General features: G+C 45.5%; 1 protein-coding gene across 3 annotated transcripts in view; it reads right to left on the bottom strand.

Moving 5' to 3' along the window:
* Positions 1 to 23,060, bottom strand: part of LYPD6 (LY6/PLAUR domain containing 6) — a 122,695-nt gene that overhangs the window by 21,939 nt on the left and 77,696 nt on the right. For all 3 annotated transcript variants that reach the window (XM_077861677.1, XM_077861675.1, XM_077861676.1), the window contains exon 2: positions 5,816 to 6,004. In XM_077861677.1, coding sequence (XP_077717803.1) covers positions 5,816 to 5,933 — 118 coding nt within the window. In that variant the 5' untranslated portion in view covers positions 5,934 to 6,004. The remainder of the gene's footprint in view (positions 1 to 5,815; positions 6,005 to 23,060) is intronic.

Genomic DNA, 23,060 nt, shown 5'->3' with positions numbered 1-23,060 from the left:
TAAAACGACACACAAATAACGTTTATGTGTCCACACCTCACCGTCCAGATAGGTGGGTTACATCGGAATGGAGAGATTCTACTTACATAAGAAGATATCTCAAGTGTGAGCCCGAAGAATTTAAAACAAGCAGGTCCTTACATTCCAAAGCCGCTCAATATCCTCATGGACACTGAGCTTATTTTGACAAACACTGTTATGAGAAAATCCATACGAAATATTCTAAGACGCTGTCCTACTGGATACATGAAGAAACTAGTTTCACCGTCAATGTAAAAACACATAATATGTAATAGGTTTAAAAGAACTTCAAAATGGCTTGTAAAATTTGAGGAATTATCATGTATTGGAAAAAAAAAAAAAGTAAATGATTTGCCACCGAAAAGTAATTCTCAAAAAATTATCATCACACTCCCCCAGGTTTAGGACTGCAAGCCGGCCGTGCCACTGCAGCGGGCGTGATTAATTCATGAGAGCGTCCAATTTTATCTGTCGGTCACTACAGCCAGTAAAACTCTTCACCGGAATGTCGGATTAGTTATTCCTGGAAACTTTCCCATCAAAGAGACAAATTAAGAACTCTGAATGAAGATTGATGATCTAGCCACGACAAGAATGAACTTCTCGAGAACCTGGCACTAAGAAGTTGTGGTGTTCCCAAATTTGGATTATTTACTGGACTCTTCAAAATGATCTTTTGCTAGACGGGTGACATATTCCACTAAATACTGTTATTTCTTACACAAGTAGGCCTGGGCTCTGCAAGTAACCCAAAGCACATCAAAATTTAAACAGGAATATGAGCTAGAACACTACGGCGGCGAAACGAAGCTTCGCGTCAAGTCATTTATCTCGGGCATGTCTATCAGCACCGGCTCTGACACTCAACCAAGGGATCTCGTTTTCAGTGAGTTTTACTTTTAAATCTACAACGTCCTACCTGCATGCATCTCAACCACAACCGTCTAAATATTTGCTTTCAGCAACTTGTACCTGCATCTTGGCAGGTAGTACCGATGGGTGAATCGTCAAACTCTTCTCTGTGCCAAATCTCTTCAAACAGACTCCGTTTCAAGGGGCCAATTATAGCACAATATCAAGTAAATGGTTAAATTCTTCGCCCTGGAAATATTCAACCAAAAACTAAGGTCCACAGATGAGCAACTGTCTCCAGTAACTCGCTAACTGATACCGCATCTGATAAAGAAGTTCTTTTTTTTAGGAGGAAGGAAAAGGGTTCCTAAGAGATGTGTTATTTTCTTCTTTGTTACTTCAAAGCACTACAGAGCAAGTAAAGTTTCAAATCGTGGTGGCCTCAGCTGTGAATGAATCTAATTTGGCTCTTGATCACAGAGTTAATAAGCTTAGTGTTCTGCATTTCAGGGCATAAGTCCCTGGTCCCTCAAGAGTAGATGATTGTAAAGAAAAAAGGAAAAGCCAAAGCGCCCAGTTACTTCCTGTAATATAATCGGTCCATTAGAGTCCTACGGTCAGCCGAGGTTCAACCACTGTAATTCACTCGTAAGGCCATGGAAGAGACTCCAGCTTTGTTTCCATCTCTTGGAACTTTTGCCTGGACAAAGGCCTTCAGTCATCAAAACTGTGGTGAGAAGAGAATCTTGTTTTAAAATGCGTGCCGCTGTGTAACGCATCCAAACCTGTTTTATTCTTGCAAAACTAATTTCCATTGTTTCTGGAAACTGCATGCAAACATAAGATTTCTAGAAATCTGATAAATTGATCTCCCTTCTGAGTCCATCCAGCGACAAAATATTGTCAGGATAATTTGAATGCTATGAACATATTTCTGACAGAAATGCATTTTCTGGTACCTTTTTAGAAAGAACGCTCACTTCCTAAGACTTACGCGGTACAGAATTGTGAAGAAACTGCGTTGGCTCACTCTCTGGGCATAAACAAGCCCCCCGCAGGGACACAGCTCTTTGTTCCACATGATTAAGGAAAGACTCAGAATATGCAGCCAGAGGAAAATTGGATTTCTCAGGAGAGGTTTCTATTAGAAGTAAAGAAATGGAGGCCAAGAACAGGTTGCAACCACTTAGGATGCTAAATTCCACTATCTCGTCTGATGCCTGGAAACCAAAGAAGTCACTCCGTTTCTCTGAATGCTAACTCCTGCTTTGAAGGTTTTATTGGTCTTTGGTATTTTAATCATAGGGTGGGAAGAAATTCATCATTTTTCAAATGAAAAAGGAAAGAAAAACATACGAATTACAGAACAGAACGTTATAGAGGTCAGTGCCTCAAGTTTGAAAGCCATGAAGTTGATTTTTTTTATTAAAGGTCGGAAACCTCAAAAACTAGGGCACCAAGGGGTGTCTGGCTGGCTCAGCTGCTAGTGCATGCAATCCTTGATCTCGGGGTTGTGAGTTCTAGCCCCACGCTGGGTATAGAGATTACTTAAAAATAAAATCTTTAAAAACAAACAAAAACCGCACAAAAATTAGGGAACCGGAGATCAAAGGAGATGAGTCATGGGATGCTGAACTTTTCCAACCAAGATTCCAATCTCACCTCACTTCGCTTATGGTCTCTGAGGACTGCTTGGTGCCCACGGGAAATGAATTTGTTTGGGTGGTGTAGAAAACTTGTGTGTCTTCTCAACATCTCTAGCATCACCGATTTCTCCTCTGGTAGGTTCTGAGCAGTATCTAACATTAATGGGATCTGGCTCTCTTGCTGACCCCAGGGAAAGCTACTTGGGCTTCCATCTACAAAGTGAGGTGATTATATTAATAATTCAAAGCCAAGATAATCCCACTCTTCCCTCACCTATTTTTTATGGTCTATATTCTATAGAAACCTGCTGATTTGCAGAGAGATCACTCCCTCTAAACCTGGTCTAGTGGGTGCCGCTCAGGGGCAGAGGACCATGACCTTTAAAAAAATTAAAGTCTAAGAGAAGCAAACAAACATCAAAAAGTCCTGAGATCGTGCAGAGAAATGTGGAGTAGGAACTGTTGAAGGTAACTTCAATCCAGCAAGACTTTTTACTCCCCGTGACCAGTCATGGAGACTCTAAGCGAGAATTCAGCCCAGAGCTTCCGGGGAATCATCTATGTATAATCGAGCTTAGGACCGATATCTTCTGGCCTCCATATCTCCAAATCACATCAGAAGACCCCACCAAGTCTTTCTATATGGTGAATCCTTTTTTTTTTTTTTAAGATTTATTCTTTTTAGAGAAAGAGAGTGCGTGAGCATGTGAGTACGGGGAGGGGAAGAGGGAGAGAGAGAGAATCTCAAACAGACTCCACGCTGAGCACAGAGCCCTACCGGGGGCTCAATCTCACAATCCTGAGACCATGAACTGAGCCAAAACCAAGAGTCATCCACTCAATCGGCTGAGCCACCCAGACACCCCTATATGTGAATTCTTTTTAATTCTATCCTATTTAATTCTATTTAATTAACATAGGCCACATGAGCAGAACTTTCCTGCCAACCTCTAGAGGGCAAGACTGATTGCTCCCTCTGGCCTTGCAGAGCTCATCCTTTAGAGATCCCATTCTGAAAAGGACTTTTCACATAGGGGGCCCACTCATCCCAGGCACTGACCCGCCACAACACTGGCACAGAAGTGGTCGGCGTGTGTGACTTAGTCTTGTTCACTCAAATCTAATCCCCTTGATTTTCCTCCCCACCCTGTGTACAATCACAGCCTCACAGGAGGCTTGTTTTTCGGCCCAGTGACTACTGAGTCTGTCACTGAAGCGGACAAAGAATCCCATAGAAACGGAAGGTTTTCGCAATCAAAACTGAGACTGAAATCTAGGTTTTTGTTCACCAGGTCTAATAAAAAAGCATGGCTCTTTGGAGAAGAGACCAAAATGCAATTCCAGAGAACACGGCAAATATCAAAAAGCACCTTCTTTCCATGATCATTAAAATAAACAGTCCCATAGAAACAAGCAGCCAGATACTCTTTCCACACAATTAACCAGTAGGCACCAGCCTTTACCGGTAAGAGCATACAATAGCAGCAAGTCTGAAGGAACTACTTGCTGCCTGTCAAGTGTATATTTGGAGTTAAAACATTAGAGAGACCTATTTCCAGCAACTTCAGTTTACCATCTCACTCACTCACAACAACGTCATAAGAAACAAATATCAGAAAGGGAGACAGAACATAAAGACTCCTGACTCTGGGAAACGAACTAGGGGTGGTGGAAGGGGAGGAGGGCGGGGGGTGGGGGTGACTGGGTGACGGGCACGGAGGGGGGCACTTGACGGGGTGAGCACTGGGTGTTATTCTGTATGTTGGCAAATTGAACACCAATAAAAAAATAAATTTATTATAAAAAAAAGAAACAAACATCCCACTGCCTCTCACGTAGGTGCCTCGTATCTTACGGATATTATCTCTAGTCCACAAAATAATGCACCAGGGTGTGTATTATTTCATCCACTCTAGAAATGTAGAAATGAGCACCTAACAAGATGCCTCTAAATTTCATTGAGCATTTACTTCGGCTCATACTCTGCTAAGTGCTCTGCACACATTCCTTTATTTAACCTTCACAAAGTTAGGGACCTTATTTCAGGCCAGAAGGCTACAAAGCAGTTGAGCGAGCCACGGACCCAAGCCCCAAGCCCCTGTGCATTCCTCGGAACCCCTGTCATCTACACCAGAACACGTACCCATGAAATATTCTGACTGGGTGGAGACTGCCTCCACTTGGGCTATAAGATCCTCAAAAGCAAGAACCATGTTTTATTTGCCTTTGTACCTCCCATGCCCATGACGATGCTTGACACACAGTAGACGCTCGGAAAACATTTGCTGAACGGAACATTTCAGAAGAGTAACATACCTCAGGGCAAATGGTAAAGGTCAAAACACACCCAATATACCCAGCCTTCCCTACCACAGGGGCCACGCAGAAGAGGATTCAGACAGAAATAAGAGGGAGGGAGAAGATAAACGGAGAGATGGAGGCCAAAAGCAGAAGTTTAACTGCTATGCTTCCCGAAGTGTGATCCTTAGAATACGAGTAAGAGAAACACCTGAAATTCTTGCCGAAAGCAAAAATTCATTGGTACAGTCCCAGGCGTGTGCAATCAGACACCCAGGGAAGGGATCTGGGCACCTACATTACTACGCGCTCCCTAGATGATTCCCAAACACAGGAAACCAAAAGGGATAGGGAATAGGAAGTAGCGGAGGCCAACACCGCTGAAACTGAGAATCCGACGCCCAGACAGGAAGACCAGCTATTATCTTGCCTGTAAAGAACTGATCTTTTTACAAACACCCTCCTCCCGGGACACGCCAGTTCACTTTGATAACCGATTGGGAGCTGGCACAAGTTAAAGGGAAGGGCGCTCAGCATCGGAGCGATTGTGCTGCGAACAGAGAAAACAAGCCTTAACAATCTGCCTTGGAATAAAAAACAAACACCCTATTTAAAAGGCGAGGGCAAAACATACATCTCTGGGGGCACCTGCACCCTCCCAATCAAATCATCCAAAGTAGTTTCCCTTGCGTGGAAGGCTGCCTTTGCCTGTCTTTCAACTCACATCTTTTTTTTTTTAAATAGATTTTATTCATTTATTCATTTATTCAAATATTTTATTTATTTATTCATGAGAAACACAGAGAGAGGCAGAGACACAAGCAGAGGGAGAAGCAGGCTCCACGCGGGGAGCCCGACGCGGGACTCGATCCCGGGACCCCGGGGTCATGACCTGAGCTGAAGGCAGACGCGCAACCACGGAGTCACCCGGGCGTCCCAACTCACATCTTATTTAAAGTAAAGCGACATTTCAGCAGCAAAGCGAACAGGAGTCTTACTTGAAGGGTGGAGGTAGACAATGTCTTTCACTGTGAAGTCTCGCGACTGAGCGGCCTTCAGACAATCAGCCAGCAGGCTCAGGAGCAGGAGCCAGGCCAGGGCAGGGCCAGGTTCCATGGCAGACCGAGGCGTCACTCATACAGGGGGCCTGGGAGCCAGAACTTGGGACAACGGGAGGGAACTCGCACCTGAAATATGAAGCAAGACTCATCTTAGTGTCCAACTCGAGGAAACCCTGGGGGGCCCAGCAGAGCCCCTGCGCTGGTCGGATGAGCTGCGGGCACACAGGAAGCCACAGGCACAGGCAGGTGGGTCGACAGGGAGAGAAACCTTCTAAACGGTAATGTGAGAGCACGTCGAACAGTCCAGCCCCAATCTATTCTTCATTAGGTAGCTAAAACTCCCCTGGTGGGGTAGCAGTCCCCTCTAATATCCAGCAGAGATGGCCTCAGGAGAGACTGGGTTTTAATGAAATCCAGGTATTTCTGCCAGGAGGCCAGGGGATGTCAGCCGGAATGCACCAAGGCGGAAGGCAGGCACAACGGTTCAGGAGCATTTCCTTGGGAACGATGAAGGCCAGGTATGAGAGTGCAGCACCCCTGGGTCATGGTGCCCAAGCAAACCCACAGAGGCGAGGCTTTCAGATTTGGGCTAGGATGGGATGGGATGGGATGGGATGGGACAGGATGGGAAGGGAAGGGAAGGGAAGGGAAGGGAAGGGAAGGGAAGGGAAGGGAAGGGAAGGGAAGGCAAGGGAAGGCAAGGCAAGGCAAGGCAAGGCAAGGCAAGGCAAGGCAAGGCAAAGGAAGGGATGAGATGGGATGGGATGGGATGAGATGGGATGGGATGGGATGGGATGGGATGGGATGGGATGGGATGGAATAGGATAGGATGGGATGGAATAGGATAGGATGGGATGAGAAGGCAAGGGAAGGGATGGGATGGGAAGGGATAGGATGGTATGGGAAGGCAAGGCAAGGCAAGGCAAAGGAAGGGAAGGGAAGGGAAGGGAAGAAAAGGAAGGAAAAAGTCAAACTGATAAATGAGGTTGGAGCATCAGCGTAGCACTAAGCAGTCACCATTGCATCCTTTATTCTGGTTCTGTCCTTTTCAATTAAAATCGAGAGCAGTAAAGTCTTTTACTAGGTTGAGCTGTCCGGCTCACTAAGAATGTGCATGCATGTCGTCATTCATACGTGCCACCGCTTGCCCTCTTACCGCTTTCCTGCCGTCTGTCCCTCGTGTTCTACTCTTTTGCAAATACCATCACTCTATTGCCCCCACAGGGAGCATGTGAGATAGTCACTTTATTTGAAAGTGGCAGAAATAAACACCAGTTGGACATTCTGTTTACAAATTTTTTTTAAGGATTTTATTTATTTATTCATGAGAGACACAGGGGGGCGGGGCAGAGACCCAGGCAGAGGGAGAAGCAGACTCCATGCGGGGAGCCGGACGTGGGACTCGATCCCAAGACCCCGGAGTCATGGCCTGGGCTGAAGGTGGCACTAAACCCCTGAGCCACCCAGGGATCCCCTGTTTACAAATTTTAATACAAATATTCAGTGAGATTTTTTTAAAACTATGACAAAATAATTCTAAAATCATTTTGTCAAAAAAAATAGATCAAGAGTAAATATATTATGAAACAAATAGAGAAAATCGGGGCGTCTGGTGGCTGGGCTCCTGCCTGAGGGCACCCCGAGAAAACAGGACACGAATGACAGACACCAACACAACATCCTCCTAAAGGAGCGTGGTGCCGCTTCCAAGGCCTCCCGGGTGCGGCTGCACCTGAGGCACACGGACCCCCAGCCCGCAGCAGCCCCCTGAACTGCAGCGGCCCCCCGACTTGCAGCGACCTCCCCCGATCTGCAGCGGCTCCCCGGCCCCGAGTGAGGCCCCTCGACCTGCAGCGCCCCCCCCAGACCTGCAGCAGCCCCCCGACCTGCAGCGGCCCCCCCAGACCTGCAGCAGCCCCCCGACCTGCAGTGGCCCCCCCAGACCTGCAGCAGCCCCCCAACCTGCAGCGGCCCCCCCAGACCTGCAGCAGCCCCCCGACCTGCAGCGGCCTCCCCAGACCTGCAGCGCCCCCCCAGCCTGCAGCGCACCCCGTGGCCTGCAGCGGCCCCCTGACCTCCAGCGGCCCCCTGGCTGAGGGGGGGGAGCCCCGGCCGGAGGCCTTGCCCCGAGACCCTGCTGCGCAGCCACACCCCCTGCACCCCGGGTTTGCACCTGCCAAATGAGGTCACAATGCCACCTGCCTCGACAGTTTACTGCACGAATGACGTGAAGCGACGTGGTGAAGCCCTAAGGACAGCGTCCGTCACGCAGGAAATCCTGTGTAATATTTCCCTGTATTTTCATTATTATTGTTTTGTTCAAAATACAGCGTTCAAGTCAATGTGGTTTTCGAAGTCAGGGTGACCATGACAGGACTGTCGTGTTCTAAGGGAGAGTAACCAAGGGGCCGTGAATGGGGGTTCAGCACAGCTCGCTTTCCTGAAATCAGAAAAAATACCACAATTTCCAGAACTACTGGAAATCCACACTTCTTTCACCCCAAAATGTGCCCCGTGGCTGGCCAGGCAGGGACAAAGCAGGTGGGAGACGGGGAGGGTAGCTCCTGTCACCAAGCTTTTACTGTTGTCGAGGCTCATGCGGACGCAGGTGACCTCCTGGCACCCGCCATCGATGAAGCAAACGGGGGCGACGCCCACCCACGCTCTCCCGCATCTCCCTCCAGCCGCCCCGTGGGGCCTGTGTCCCACCCCAGGCCCTCTACACAGCTGCGTCACGTTTGCTCATGTCAGAGGCGTGGAGAGAGCACAGGTCGCGAGGTCCTGTCCTGCCCTTTGCAGGCGCACGTCTCCTGCAGGTGCGCTCACGCAGGTGGTGGACCCAAGAGGCCTTCCGAACCCCTCAAGCAGCTGAGGCCTCATCACTCCGGCACCGCTCACTCGCGAAATGGTTCTTTATGTATTCCCTGGGCTTAGGTGGGCCTAGAAGGCGGCCTCAAAGGACAGATAGCAAAATGGTTGAGGACTTCTGATCAGTTTAAGGTTCTTCTTTTTGCTTAATTTGTAGGCTGAAAAGGTTCTCATCAGCCAGTATTACTCGGCGGAGTGTGTTTGTGTATCCACACGATTGCACGACCCGTCACCTGGCCCTGAACACTTGCATCACCCCCCAGAACTCCCACACTCATCGGTGGCCACTCCCATCCCCCACCCCCCACCCGAACCCCTACGACCACGAATCTACCTTCTAGCTCTATGGGTTGGCCTACTGCAAACATTTTGTGTCAATGAAACCATATAACAAATGGCCCTTTGTGTCCAGCTCCTTCCAGTTAGTACGAGATTTTCAAGATTCATCCACGTAGTAGCATGAACGGGTTCAACATGCCTTTATTGCCGCTGAATAATATTTTAGGATATGAATGTAACACATTTGTTTATCCATTCATCAGCTGATAGACATTTGGGTGGCTTCCACTTCTTTAAGATTTTATTTATCTATTTGAGAGAAAGAGAGAGAGAGAGAAAGAAGGAGCACTGGGGAGGGGCAGAGGGAGAGGGAGAAGCAGACTCGCTCCACCCCAGGGCCCTGGGATCATGACGTGAGCCGAAGGCAGACACTGACCTGACGGAGCCACCCAGGCGCCGCAGGGGGCTTCCACTTTTTGACTACTGGGAATAATAACGCTGCGAGAACATTCCTGTTCACGCTTTTGTGTGGACACACGTCTTCAGTTTTCTTGGGTATATACCTAAGAGTGGGATTGACAGGTTTTATGGTGACTGTGTTTAACTTTTTGAAGAACTGCCCAACAGTTTTCCACTGTGGCTGCACCATTTTACGATCCCATCAACAAAACACCAGTGTTCATTTCTCTACATCCTCACCAATCCTTATTTTCACTAAAAAAAAGAAAAAAAAAAGCCTTTTTTTTTTTTATTATAGCCTGGTGAGTGTGAGGTGGTATCTTCGTGGTTTGATTTGCATTTCCCAAGTGATATGATGCTGAACATCTTTTCATGTGCTCACCGGCCATTTGTAGATCTTCTTGGGATGATACCAATTCAAATCCTTTGCTCATTTTTTAATAGGGTTATTGTCTCTCTATTGTTGACTTACCGGAGTTCTTTCTATACTCTGGACTCTGGACACTTTTCAGATACAGGATTTACAGATATTTTCTCCCTCCTTGTTTACTTTTCACTTCCTTGATGGTGTCCTTAGATATAAAACATTTTTGATTCTGATGAATCTCATACATTGCGTTTAATTAATATGGATTTTGTTTCCTTATACAAGTCAAGTCCAACATGGCACTAAAAAAAAATGTGCAGACAATGCACAGTAAAAGACCTTGTCTACTCTGTAGTAGCCAGGGCTGTATTTTCCACCTCTCTTTCCCATAAGAAAAACAGAATGGGCAGACCTATTTATTCATATCACCACCAACTGCTTACATTCCTATGGTAAATCCTGAAACCCTACTCACTCTATTAGTATATCCTAGGAACTAAAAAATGAAAGATGAGTTACATGCATTCACAATTAGTCTAACCATCACTGAAATATGGGCTCTGCTGAAGGGGCTGTATTTTTTCTGTCCAGAGGCAGTAGGCAAGGAAGCTTTAATCCCTAAGCCTCCCAAATATGATGCTGGATACGCTCAGATAATATGAAGGGTCTTTTCTAGGACTTTGACGCCTTTCTCCAGAGTCCACTGTGCCTTTGGACTGTCCTAGACATTTAGAAAAGATGTTGCATTTCCATTTTATGTGCTGCTATTTGAATATGCGCTGAGGACCCCATCCCTGACTATAGTTCTCTTTATGAAGAAGTACACTCTCATTTTCACAGCTCTGTGACCTTTCATTTGTTATTTATGAGCTTTTGCAAATCTAATACCACTCTGACAGATTTAATTTGTGCTCTAAATTACCTTTGCATGAGTTACTCAAGTGCTGGTTTTATTCCAATGGATAACTTGCTACGTTCTGAAACAGAAAAAAAATTAGTTCAAGATCTATTTGACTTCCTCCACTTGGGAGAAAGTTGAAAAGAGTCGCATTCTGATTTTCACTCAACGGTAATACTTAGTATAAAGGAGGATTCCTAACACTAGTCATGGAGGCAAAGTGATAGACCCATAACCCAGGTCAAGTTTTACAAATCTACACCCCAACTGCTATTTCATAGAGAGTCCATAAAATAAGATACTCCCAACTCCTTAAACTGGTCAATAAGACAATTAATTAAGCACTTTTGGAAGCTACACTGACTAAGGTACAACTACCAAACGACAACACCTCAATACTAAATCACTACACAAGCAAATGTGAACTAGAGAAGTAATACAAATCTAAGCATTTCCCAATACTATCCATATTGAAGTTTGAAATGCCTAACATAGGAGCAAAATGAAATTCTGAAGCCTGAAAGATCATGAGAAATCTTGACTTAATTTTAGATATGTGTAATCTAGGCGTGGTAGTACCTTAATGACTAGAGACGTTAATCCAGCTCCCAAAAATACAAATTAAGAACATGTCTTCACCAAACGAAGACAACTTAAATGTATCATTCTGACTATAGTAACTTCTCACAATTTGAGAATCGCTTATAACATGGTGGTGGTTTATGAACACATCTGCAAATTCGTTGACATCTCTCCATTGAGAGGTGGCGTTTGCATCCTCTCCTTTTTATTCTGGGCCAAACTTACTGACCAGTTGGCTGGAGTATGGTGGGAATAACTCAACTTACACGCAGTGTTCTGGAACACCCAGCCATGTAAGCAATCTGACTGCTTTGAGTGCCATGATGAGAGGAAGCCCAAGTAGCCCACCCAGAGCTACTGAGATTTTATGAAGAGATAGTGCTGCCCTGCTAGTCCCCAGCTGCTCCTGCTCCACTCTCTGCTCCATTCCAGCTCCAGCCACGGTCTGATTACAAGCGCATGAAGACTCCAAGTGAGAACTGCCTGGCCAAGCCCTTCTCACTTCCTGACCCACATAAGTGAGGAGAGAGAAATAAAATGATGACAACTACTTTATGCTATTACATTTTGTGGTGATTTGCTATGTCGCAATAGCTACCTGGAATATGAAGAGCTGGTACAGGAGAGCTAAGTAGGAATTACAGTGCCACTTGTGAAGATAATCCCATGTTTCACGTTGGTGGCAAAGTAAAGAAATTCAAATCAAACAGACTGTAACCAAAAGGTGGGTAAGGGAGGAAAGGGATGAATTTCACTGTCTCATCTGACCGTCTAGTTTGGACATGGCTGGATTTTTAACCTCTTATCAGGAATTTCTAGCCCTCAACCTTGCTCCCCTCTTTGCCTGTATTCTCATTCAGTTCTTCCCAAACCGTGGCCAAGAACTGGATGTTGGGCCAGCAAAATCACACATATGTCCCTACAATTAACAATACTAAGTTCTAAGTAACCTCATTAACCTGGAAATGCAAAATGAAACTAATGATGGCTCAAATGAGTATTTCTACAAATGCCAGAAGGTGGGGAAGTTACCTGTTGGGATGATTTTCTTCCCTAAAAATAAAATGCCATGCCATTACAACTTGGCAAATCAAAAGATAAGGTTGAAACGATAGTTCTAGTGGGCATTTGGCACCACTTCTGCCCTATGTCTCCTCCTCCTTATGGAATGGCTCTTCTACTGATACCCATCATTTGGTGTTATGGAGGTACATTGTATTCTTACATGGTCCATCCTATAGGCTGCTATTGCTTGGACCAGGGTGGGACATGTGATCCAAGCCAGGCCAATCAGAGTTCTTCCTGGGTATTTTTAAAGCCAAAATCCGAAAAAGACAATCAGCCCTCTCTGGTACTGGAGTCCTCAAGAAATGAAACTTAGGAACATGTGTAGGGCATGTTCCTCCCCATATGGAGGAGGAAGAATACAATGAAACTTGCTGGCCAAGAGAGTCAGAGATGAGGGATGGAGACAAGAGCTGAGTTGTGTGCAACCCTTGCCTTTCTGGTTAATTGTAACTCTTTCCTTAGAAGCCTCAATCTCGCCCTTTCACGAAGATAGCACCGAAGGGGAAGAAGGAAGCCCCTGCCCCTCCCAAAGCCAAAGCCAAAGCAAAGGCTTTGAAAGCTAAGAAAGCGTGCTGAAAGGCGTGCACAGTCACAAAAAGAAGATCCGTAGGTCACCTACATTCCGAGGACCCAAGACCCTGCATCTCCGAAGGCAGCCCAAATATCCTCGAAAGAGGGCCCCCAGGAGAAACAAGCTTGATCACTATGCCATCATCAAGTTCCCCTTAACTACTGAGTCAGCAATGAAGAAAACAGAAGACAACAACACACTTGTGTTCATTGTGGATGTCAAGGCCAATAAGCACCAGATCAAACAGGCTGTGAAGAAGCTCTATGACATTGATGTGGCCAAAGTCAACACCTTGATCAGGCCTGATGGAGAGAAGAAAGCATATATTCGACTGGCTCCTGACTATGATGCTTTGGATGTTGCCAACAAAATTGGGATCATCTAAACTGAGTCCAGCCAGCTATAAATCTAAATATAAATTTTTTCACCAAAAAAAAAAAAAAAAAAAAGAAGAAGAAGAAGCCTCAATCTCCATCCAGTAACCTTTTTTTGAGAGAGAGAGAGAGAACAAATGCATGCATGGGGGGTGGGGAGCAAAAGGAGAGGGAGAGGACAGACAGACAGACTCTTAAGGACCTCCAGGGGTAGCGCAGAGCCCAACACAGGGATAATCTCACAACCCTGAGATCATAACCCCAGCCAAAATCAAGAGTCAGATGCTTAACCTATGGAGCCACCCAAGGCACCCCCAATAAATAACATTTTTGCCCAAGCTAGTTTTAGGTGGCTTTCTGACCCTTGCAACCAGGAGCTTTGACCAATTCAAGAGTCTTCTAAAAGGGACTAGCCACCAGCTTACATTTTTCTTTGTAACATAAATGCTTTGACATTAATACTTCTTTAAGGCTTATCAACAAAAAGGTTAGAGTTGGTTTTTAAAAATGTCAATAATAGGGGAGACTGGGTGACTCAGTTGGTTAAGCATCTGACTCTTCAGCTCAGGTCTTGATCTCAGGGTCATGAGTTTAAGCCCTGCACGGGCTCCACCCTGGGTGTGGAGCCTGCTTAAAAAACAAACAAACAAACAAACAAACAAACAAACAAACAAGTTAAAAAAATTTCAATGATAGAGAACTAGTCAGAGATTACCTCTTCCAGACTTCTTAGACACTAATGTTTCATTTCCATAAGCTATAGGGAGATATATGATCACATATTCTGGTATGAATTGAGGATCTACTTGTATAAAAATCAATGCTTTAAAAAGATGTGTATTTCTTTTTCTGGAACCTCTTGGCGAGGCTAGAGTTATAGGGAAAAGCTGCCTTTGTACCTTTTCCAATCTGATCTAAAGGTCAGTTGCATCAAAAATGCTTCAATTCCTGAAGGATAAATGATTTCTGGCCATGTATGCCCAGCAGTATATTCACATTTCTAAGAGATGTTATATTAACTCTCTTCCGCTTGCTGGCTGTTTGCTTGTTTGCTTCCTCTATCAATTTGAAGTTTCTAGAGAACTGATGAGATGGCATTTGGAAGTACAAACAGCCACAAGGGGATGGAGTCAAAGAACTCTCCAGGAATGGAACACCAGGTACATTTCAGGTCCAGCCTGACATTTTTTAATTTGCCTGGAAGGGAGTGGTGGTTTGTAGAAATTTTTGCTTCTGTGTCATTTTTAAAATGCTTCTATATGATTAAGAATATCGTATTTTCATTTTATTTTTTCTAGGAATTTTTATCCTAGAGACCTTCCAAAAAATGTGGAATTTCAAAATATTTGAACTTACTAATTCCCACCTTCAACTTACTAACAATCACTTAACCTAATCTTGATTCTCCCCCAGGGCCAAGAAGAGCTAATTCACATCAAGTATTATTCCCTATTTTGCATGGAGTAGGGTTTTGCCCATGGTTCCAAGAATCCTAACCAAGTTTTTTCCAAACCCCTTGACGGTTGTTTCCAGACGGCCCTTTATAACTCAAGTTCAAGAAAACTGTAGTTGCTAGGGTAGGAGAGCCAGCCTGTACTCTCTCTTTTTGTGAGAAAAATAAAATAAATAAAATAAAATGGCCAACATTAAAACAGTGGCTTAAGTGAAAACTCGATGGCTAATTTTTTTTCAAATCACTGGGTTCCTTAGTAGCTAAGTACTAAGTCTTAACCAATTTTTCTCATTTAATACAGAATATGTTTCCAAAACCAAATCCATCCATTAAAAAACAAACAAACAAACAAAGTTAAAAAATTTTCAAAGCAAAGGCTTTGAAAGCTAAGAAAGCGGTGCTGAAAGGCGTGCACAGTCACAAAAAGAAGATCCGTAGGTCACCTACATTCATCCATGCATTCATCTTCCAAATTTCTGACCAACCAATGCCTTCAGTGACACACAACATGTCTCCTGAGAGCGCAAAGACCATCACAGTTTCATTTTGGTGAAAGGGTATTGGGGTCTGTGAAAACTCACAGTCTAAACTGTAATTTGTTATTTACCTCACCCTGGGTGTGAAGGCAAAGGAATGTACCAGATGACCTCCTGACTCTGTATCACTGAGGTGTGAATTCTTCCTTTGTAATGCACCATCTTCATTTGCAAGCCTCCATAAATAATGGTTATTAAAGAAGTCTATTATTGTAGCAAAACAATATAATAAGATTTTACATAATAGTATGCATCCAGGCAGAAAAAGATGCAGGAGTTATTAATAAAAGAAGACTGTCCTGGATAATAGAAACTTTTTATTTTTGCAACTAAATTAACTCCCTTCCTAGAGAAAAAATACCGAGTAGCTTCTCATGGATGAGGAAATGTGGGTAGGTATCTAGGCATCTAGGTAGACTCCACTCCCTGACTTCTGATACTGAAAGAGCCGCATGAGACTCCTCTCCCCTCCTCATTGCAGTCTTCCTATTCCTGTTCCCCAGTTGTCCTCCTCGTTCTCTATCTTACTTGCTCATTCACTCATCCATCATCCTCTGTGGGGCAGGTACGGCTAGCATTATCTGTTAAACATGCTGTCATTCATAGTTCCAGCTGAACAGATTATTGAACCCTATTACTAAAATCATTGATGTGATTCTTAAAGATCCCCTTCAGGTTGCTAAGTACATGGGAGGAGACGCTGATTTGCTTTGTATGCAAGGGAGAGATGATACATCTTGGAGCCATTTAGTCAAGAGTGACCATGGGGTGAGGATGACCTCCTGGCTTTACAAGCAAGGCCACACATTTGCAAGACGCCAGGTAGAGGAGCCAGGTAACACAGTGACTGCACCCGTCCTCCACAGGCCCTCATGGGGGTCACCAGGTGTTACCAATAAAACCCAACTTGAGGTCCACAGTCCTTCCTGACAACCAGAGCCGCTTATCTGGAAGAAGGAAGAAAGGGGGAAGTGGAGACAGGGTTGACCCATTACATTTTATAAAGACCCAGTTAACGTCTAGGTTCATATGAATTATCAAATAATACATTAGTAATAAGGCAGTGGAAATAGGAGGGATCAGAGGAAACAAAAGATGTCAAAATTCCAAAATATCATAGCCAGAGGTGGATGTACAATGCAGTGAAGGGGAGGCTTCAGGGTCCCTGATCGTAGGGGCTCCTGCCACGGCCCTGTTCCTAATTTTAGGATTGTTCATTCATAAATGCTTTCCCTTAAAGAGAGCTCCTCCCTAAAAACCGGGATCAGCTGCCCCTGGCCACAGTAACGCAAAAACAATTCTTGGTATTAGTAATAATATTCTTGCTTTTTCTCTAAAAAGATGTTAATAAACAGAAATACATGCTGTCATTCTACTCTCATGGAGAGGGGGAAAAAAAAATAAGTAGGAAACACAACACATTAACAAAGGCCAGCCTCAAAACGGAGCAAGTGGAATCGTAGCTGGAGAAAACCATCAACCAACCAAATAACTCCATCCCTCGGGGACCCCCTCCAGCACCGCCTGTGAGCAAATCCCCCAGGAGCACTGCACGGAGAAAGAATGTAGGGTGCCCTCAAGGCAAAGGAGAAATTAGGGCCAAGAGAAAACCCCAAGCTTTAGATAACACATTTTTTTTTTTTTAAACAATTCTAAGAAGGATCAAAGAAACCACTTCATCTTAAGCTGGACTATGAAGGAAGCCAGCCCAGGCTATGATTCGGACTCTGCTACTGGAACCTCGGGCAGGTTTCTGAATCCCTGTGCCTCATTTTCTTCACCTGTGAAATAGGGGCAATCATACTGCCTATGCCATAGGGCCCTGAGGAGGACTAAAGGAGATGACACACATGGAGCACTTTGGACCATACCGAGCACATGCCTGCTAGCTAAGATAATTCTTAAAATCAGCCCTGAGTGTCCTAACAAGGCATCGGGTTCCTCCTTTGGATCAAGATGCTGGCTCAGAACCCTCTGTTCCCCAGTCTTGGAAGGAGGTATGAAAGGTCTTTAAAAAGGTCTTTAAAAAGGTCTCCATGGAATACTGTGTTCTATTAGAAGAAATCAAAAGCCCAGGTTCCTTGCCAGATTTCCTAGCTGATTCCAACTACAATCAGCATCCTCGGGCGAGGCTAAAAACCCAGGGCAAGTGAATTATACGAGGCAGACTGGGAAGGCCTAAGACAGGATTTCTCAAATTTGAAAACTGCCTTCTCTTTTAAAGAGAAAAAAGTCTCACAGTCTCATCTATCCCTACTCTCAATTAACCCTAATTATAGTAACCATAATGCTTCTTACATCTACACAGATAGAAAACTAGGTCTAAGCCCCTCTGCTTAAAGCCCACGTAATAGCTTTAAAGCTAAACAAAATTACCATATATAAATAAAATTACATTCAAATTAAATACACTAATGAAATAAAATGGAAAATAACAGCACTGACTAGAGGGGCGCCTGGGTGACTCAGTGGGTTGAGCGTCTGCCTTCAGCTCAGGTCATGATCCCGGGGTCCTGGGGTGGAGCCCCACATTGGGGCCCCTGCTCAGTGGAGAGCCTGCTTCTCCCTCTCCCTCCTGCTCTGCCTGCTTGTGCTCTTTCTTTCTTTCTTTCTCTCTCTCTCTCTTATTTATTTTATAAGTAAAATTTTTTATTAGAATAGTAATAACTAGCATTTACTGAGCACTTACTATAGGGCTGAACAGTTAAGATATCACTACTCTTGGATTGCTCCTGGTCTACAAAAATGGGAGTCCTGTGTGGTTCAACCCAACATGTGCAAGACACTCTCTAAGAGCTTTCTTCAATCCCCACAGCACTGTGAAGTAGGCACTACTATTACCCCATTTTACAGTTGAGAGAACAGGGGCACCAGGAAATGAAAACACACATTTTTGAATCTTCTACATGAGTGGCAGGTGCCGAGGAGGGAGAAGACAGCATTCGGGGGAGCCCTGCCCTAGGAGGCATACCTCTGGGGATGGGATGATGGAGGAAGGGCCAGACCCAGAAAGGGTTTGGGGCAGCCTGCGAGCACGAGCAGGACACCAAGATGGGGAGGCTGGAGGGCAGGTGCCAGCCATGGAAGAGCACCTTGACTGCGTGTCCTTTTGTGTTTGTTCTGGGTGGGGCAGAAAGGGGGCTTTGCTGGGACTCCCAAGGGGAGAGACGCTGGCACTCCTCGGGGAGCAAGAGTCAAAGCGAAAGCCTGTAAAGAGGAGGTGCAGGAGAAAGCGGAGGGGAGAGGGGGTGAGAGGAGAGGAGGGCGTGTCAGTAAAGGATCAAGATTCCCCAATATGCTGCACATTAGAATCAGCTAAGATCCTAACAAACGACTGATGATGGCCTCAAGCACTGTGGTTTCATTGTAGGGGTGTGACCCTGGTACTGAGGGTCAAAAAATCTCCCCGGGCGATCGTGACTTGCAGCCACGTGACTTGCAGCCACGTGACTTGCAGGAAGCCTTCTCCTGCCGTTGCAGGTGCTGGTGCAAGGAAACAGCTCCAGGGTGCCTTCCGTCCATCCAGGGCACCAGCAAACGCTGCCAGTTCCCCGCAGCACTGGGTTAAGGAGCTAGCCGGCAGTCGGAGGGATCAGCACTGTGAATTCCATCAGGCCTCCCCTCTCCAGCCTCCTGGGCTCCTCAGACCTCCGAGGGAAGGAGCTGAGCAGCTGGGACCCACGAAACGACCGCGGCCTCCCACCTGGTTTCTACAATGCTCTGGCTCCAAACCTCATAGGCTTCCCTTGGCCACTTTGGTGATGGCTTCCCCAAAGTGGTTTTCATCCTCTTGAAGTGATTGTCCCATGTTGCCCTTGAAAGACTCAAGGGTGAAGCCCCCTCTACCTTTGCGACTTAGCACACTTCATTCTACAACAACGAAAGAGAAGATGCCTGGAGGCCCCTCCTGGAACAGATACTGTAACTGACTCTCAAGGTAGCCAGGGACATGGATGTGTTTTTGAGAAAGGAAGCAAGTAGGCCAATGTCCGTGCTGGGGAGAGGACGGCTTTTGCAGCCCGCAGACTTGAGCTTGAACTCTTGCTCTCCCACGAAGAGCCGCGTGACCTGGAGCCCTGAAGTCCCTGGGGTTCAGTCTCCTTTGCACGGACACCCGGGATGCCTTGAATGCATCGGGACCCCACCCCGCCATTTCCACTGTGAGCGACTATGCCTGGGAAGCTAAGTCTTGATCAAGAAGTGACCCCTTCCGTCCCTTTAGAAGTGGCAAACTTCCCATCTTCACTGACTTTCTAGTCGCTCGCTCTGATGTTATTCATAGAAGGAAGGCTGGGCTGAGAATAAAGCAAAGAGAAAAGAACGGTCGTTGGGAATAACAGGAAAGGTAGTAACACGTCCAACCTCCTTTCACTCTGTAAAGTTAGAATAACATGATCCCAATACCAAAACCATATAATCTATGCAGTTGCACTGAATCCTGCCAAGTCTTTTTCATAAAGGCTATGAAACAAAAACAAAAACAGAAACGTGTATATATCATAGAAAATAATCCTACAAGACACAAAGGAACTGAATCACAGATCTTAAAAGGATCAGGATTTGGCACAGGACGTCTGGTTGCTCCAATTCCTGTTTTCATGCTTACAAGGATCTGAAGTTTCCGGCCAGCCCGTGTGCGCACACTTGGAGAGTCAGTAGTGTCAATACATGCGACGGTGACTCTACGTACACAGCAAAAGTCAGGCTCTAAATCCACACTGTGGGTCGGATCGTCCCGCAATGATGGAACCTTCTACATTGGCGCTGTCCAATCTGGGGGCCACTATCCACGTGTGGCTATTGAGAAATGGATGTGTGTGACTGAAGAACTGAATTTAATTTTAACTGTAATTTAAGCTAAATAGACATTAGAATATCGGCTACAGCGCTGGATAGTGGAGTTCTATATTAATGATAAGTAAATGGAAAACAAATTTGTGCCCTGAGGACCACTGAGGGCTGGGGGAAGAAGCATGGCTGTAACCTAGATAAATACCAACGCATCAGTGTTAATTAACTCAAGTCAGAAAACATCATGCAACTCTTGGCCTGCTCATCAGTGCTGGGGTGAAAGGGGATAAAAAGGACGTGAACTAGACGGAGGCATCATTTTTCTGAAGTTCCACCAAGAACCACTCTATCCCTACCTTTATTTGTTTTTTGTTGATGCCTGAAAATGTTAGCTTCTTATATTGACCAGAAGCATCCTACCTGCTTTACATCTGATCCTGTCAATGATCTTACGGGGTCAGTATTGTTCTTTAATCCCTATTTGTATAGGTGAGTGGACTAAGGAAGGGAAGGGATAAGTCGATTGCTCCAAGGTCACCTGGGTAGAGTGTGGGAATGGACATCGGAATGCAGTCCTCAGGCTTTGCACACCACGCTTCAAGGAGCCATCGGTGATTTAGAAGTTACAGCGAAGAGAAGAACTGCCTTTGAGAGGAGGCTGGCTTGTCCAGTGTATCCTAGACGCCCTAAGACTGTGACACGTTTGGGGAAAAGTGGTCATTTTTAGCTTTGAGAATGTGAAGGAAGCATGCGACCGCCGGAAGCTGAAGGAAGAGGGTGAAGGAGACAGAGGCAAACAGGGGAGCCAGGTGGTTCGGAAGACTCACTCTGCCAACCGTCCCCCCCAACGCCCCCCAGGCCTTCTCTGGATCTACAGATTTATTTCCAAGTCATTAAAACCAATGGCAAGACTGCAGATAGAGATGTAAAAAAACAGTGCAAGTCTTGAAAGAATCAGAGGAAAGAAGTGTTTCTGCTATAGGCTGAGAGTCTCTAACTCAGTTTGCTTGAACTAGAAAACCTTAACCTTGCAGATCCAAAGGTAGGTGACCGTAATGAGCTAACTCCTGCTCTCAATCCTCCATTATTACTCACTCCAGAGGATTCCAGATTTCCGTATTCTAAGTAATGCTGTCAGTAGCATTCTTGCAACTACAGCACATGGTCTAGTCTCCATTATTTTCTTAGGATAAACTCAGACATGGGGAAAAAGGAAAATGAAAAGAAAATGCAATCTGCCCTGTCTTCCACCAGGCGGCCCAGGATGAACGTTGAGGGGGCAGCGCGGAGGGCGGGGGGGGGGGGGGGGGAGGGTCCCTTCCTGGGATTGTGTCATCAAGCTATGATGTAAGTATTTCCCAAGATCCTTTGTCTTCCTCTGCTTATAATCAAGAACGAATCAAGCCTTCCCTCCTGCAGGACTGATTAAGCCAAAAATATCAAGTCCAGGTGGAACGAGCAACACTGGGTTTCCCACTACAACACAACCCATCTCTTCTTACCATGAGACGTGTGAACAAGGTATGTTTTCTAATCTTAATTTACATGCAGGTTCAACATCTCCCACTAATAACACATGCTCTAAATACGGCCCCCAAAAGCATCGTCAACTCCAAATTAATTATCGGTTTATCTGGGAGAATTCATTCATTTATTAAACATTTACTCTGTCTACATTCTGGGGTCCCAGGGTAAACAAAATAGACGAAAACAATATTTGATGTTCCAGCTCAATATATTTCTGGAGCTCCAGAAATTTTGGAGGAAGAAACTGATTCAAGAAAAATTAATATTGAGGTTTGGTGCAAGATCCAGCTGACTAAATGGAGTTCATGGCCACTGCTGGCTCAGCACAGATTTAGTTTCTTTTAGTGGCATAGTGCTTGGGGACCCTCCACCCCAAAATAAAAGAACAAAAACGTAACACATGAAAAACTTTTGGTTACTCACTAGATCCCAAAACCCCAGAATTGTTCTGGACATTTTTATCTTCCTGATATGCAACACCCCCCACCCCCCAGGGGTTTTTTGATCCCACTTTCTAAATGCTTTTCAAATCAGCGCCACCTTCTTCATCACGCCTATGGCCAGAACTTCAGTTCAGGGCCTTAATTTTTGTTTGGACTATTGTCATAGCTTCTAAACTGGTCTGCCCGTCTCCAGTTTCTTTTCATTCTAATACTCCTGTCTTATGGTTTTCAAAACCAGAGATCTGATCCTATAGTTCTACAGTTAGAAATTCGGAATGGTTCTCACTGCTTGCAGATGTAGTGGAAATTTTTTATGTAGAAACAAGGAGATCGAGCGTTCTAGTGGGAGAATGAGAAAATAGGCCCCCGGGACTCTGGATGAAGGCCATGCCATCTGCAGCAGGGAAGTATACCTCTTTGGAAAAAACAACCCTGGCGTGTTGCTGAGCCCTGCGAGCGACAGATGCTCCTGTCTGTGGTAACGAGCGACTGCGCATTCGGGACTGCCCAGCACAAGCTGGGTTCTGTTAGACCTAATCACACCTACCGGAACCTCAGCCAGCATAATTACCTAGGGGCTTACGAAATGCCTGCCGCACAGGCATGGGATCCTGCACAACACAGCGTTGAGTCCAAGACCGCGCAGCTGGCCTCCCCAAACGCTGGAATAGCCTTCCGAAGGTACAGCACCAGCTCAGAGGCAATACTTTGAAAGGATGGGGTGTCAGCCGCAGGATGCAGCATGTGCATCAGGTCAGAGTCTCCCATCTGATGCTGTGTCCTCACTAGGAAGGACACCGAGTCCGAAGACCAAGGGGTAGAAGCAGGAGTGGCCTCTCTTACCATCACCCCCAGTGATCCATGCAGCTCTGAGCTCTGTAATACTGGAGATCCTCGTCTACAAAGGGGCATAATCTTACCAAAGGACATGGCGAGGTCCTACTGAACTACATGTTTCAGCTCCCA

This window comes from Canis aureus, chromosome 20 (genome assembly GCF_053574225.1).
Source record: "Canis aureus isolate CA01 chromosome 20, VMU_Caureus_v.1.0, whole genome shotgun sequence".
In the NCBI taxonomy this organism is placed as follows: domain Eukaryota; kingdom Metazoa; phylum Chordata; class Mammalia; order Carnivora; family Canidae; genus Canis; species Canis aureus.
The sequence above is the reverse complement of the archived record's forward strand: the minus strand, read 5'-3'. Positions and strand labels throughout refer to the sequence as shown.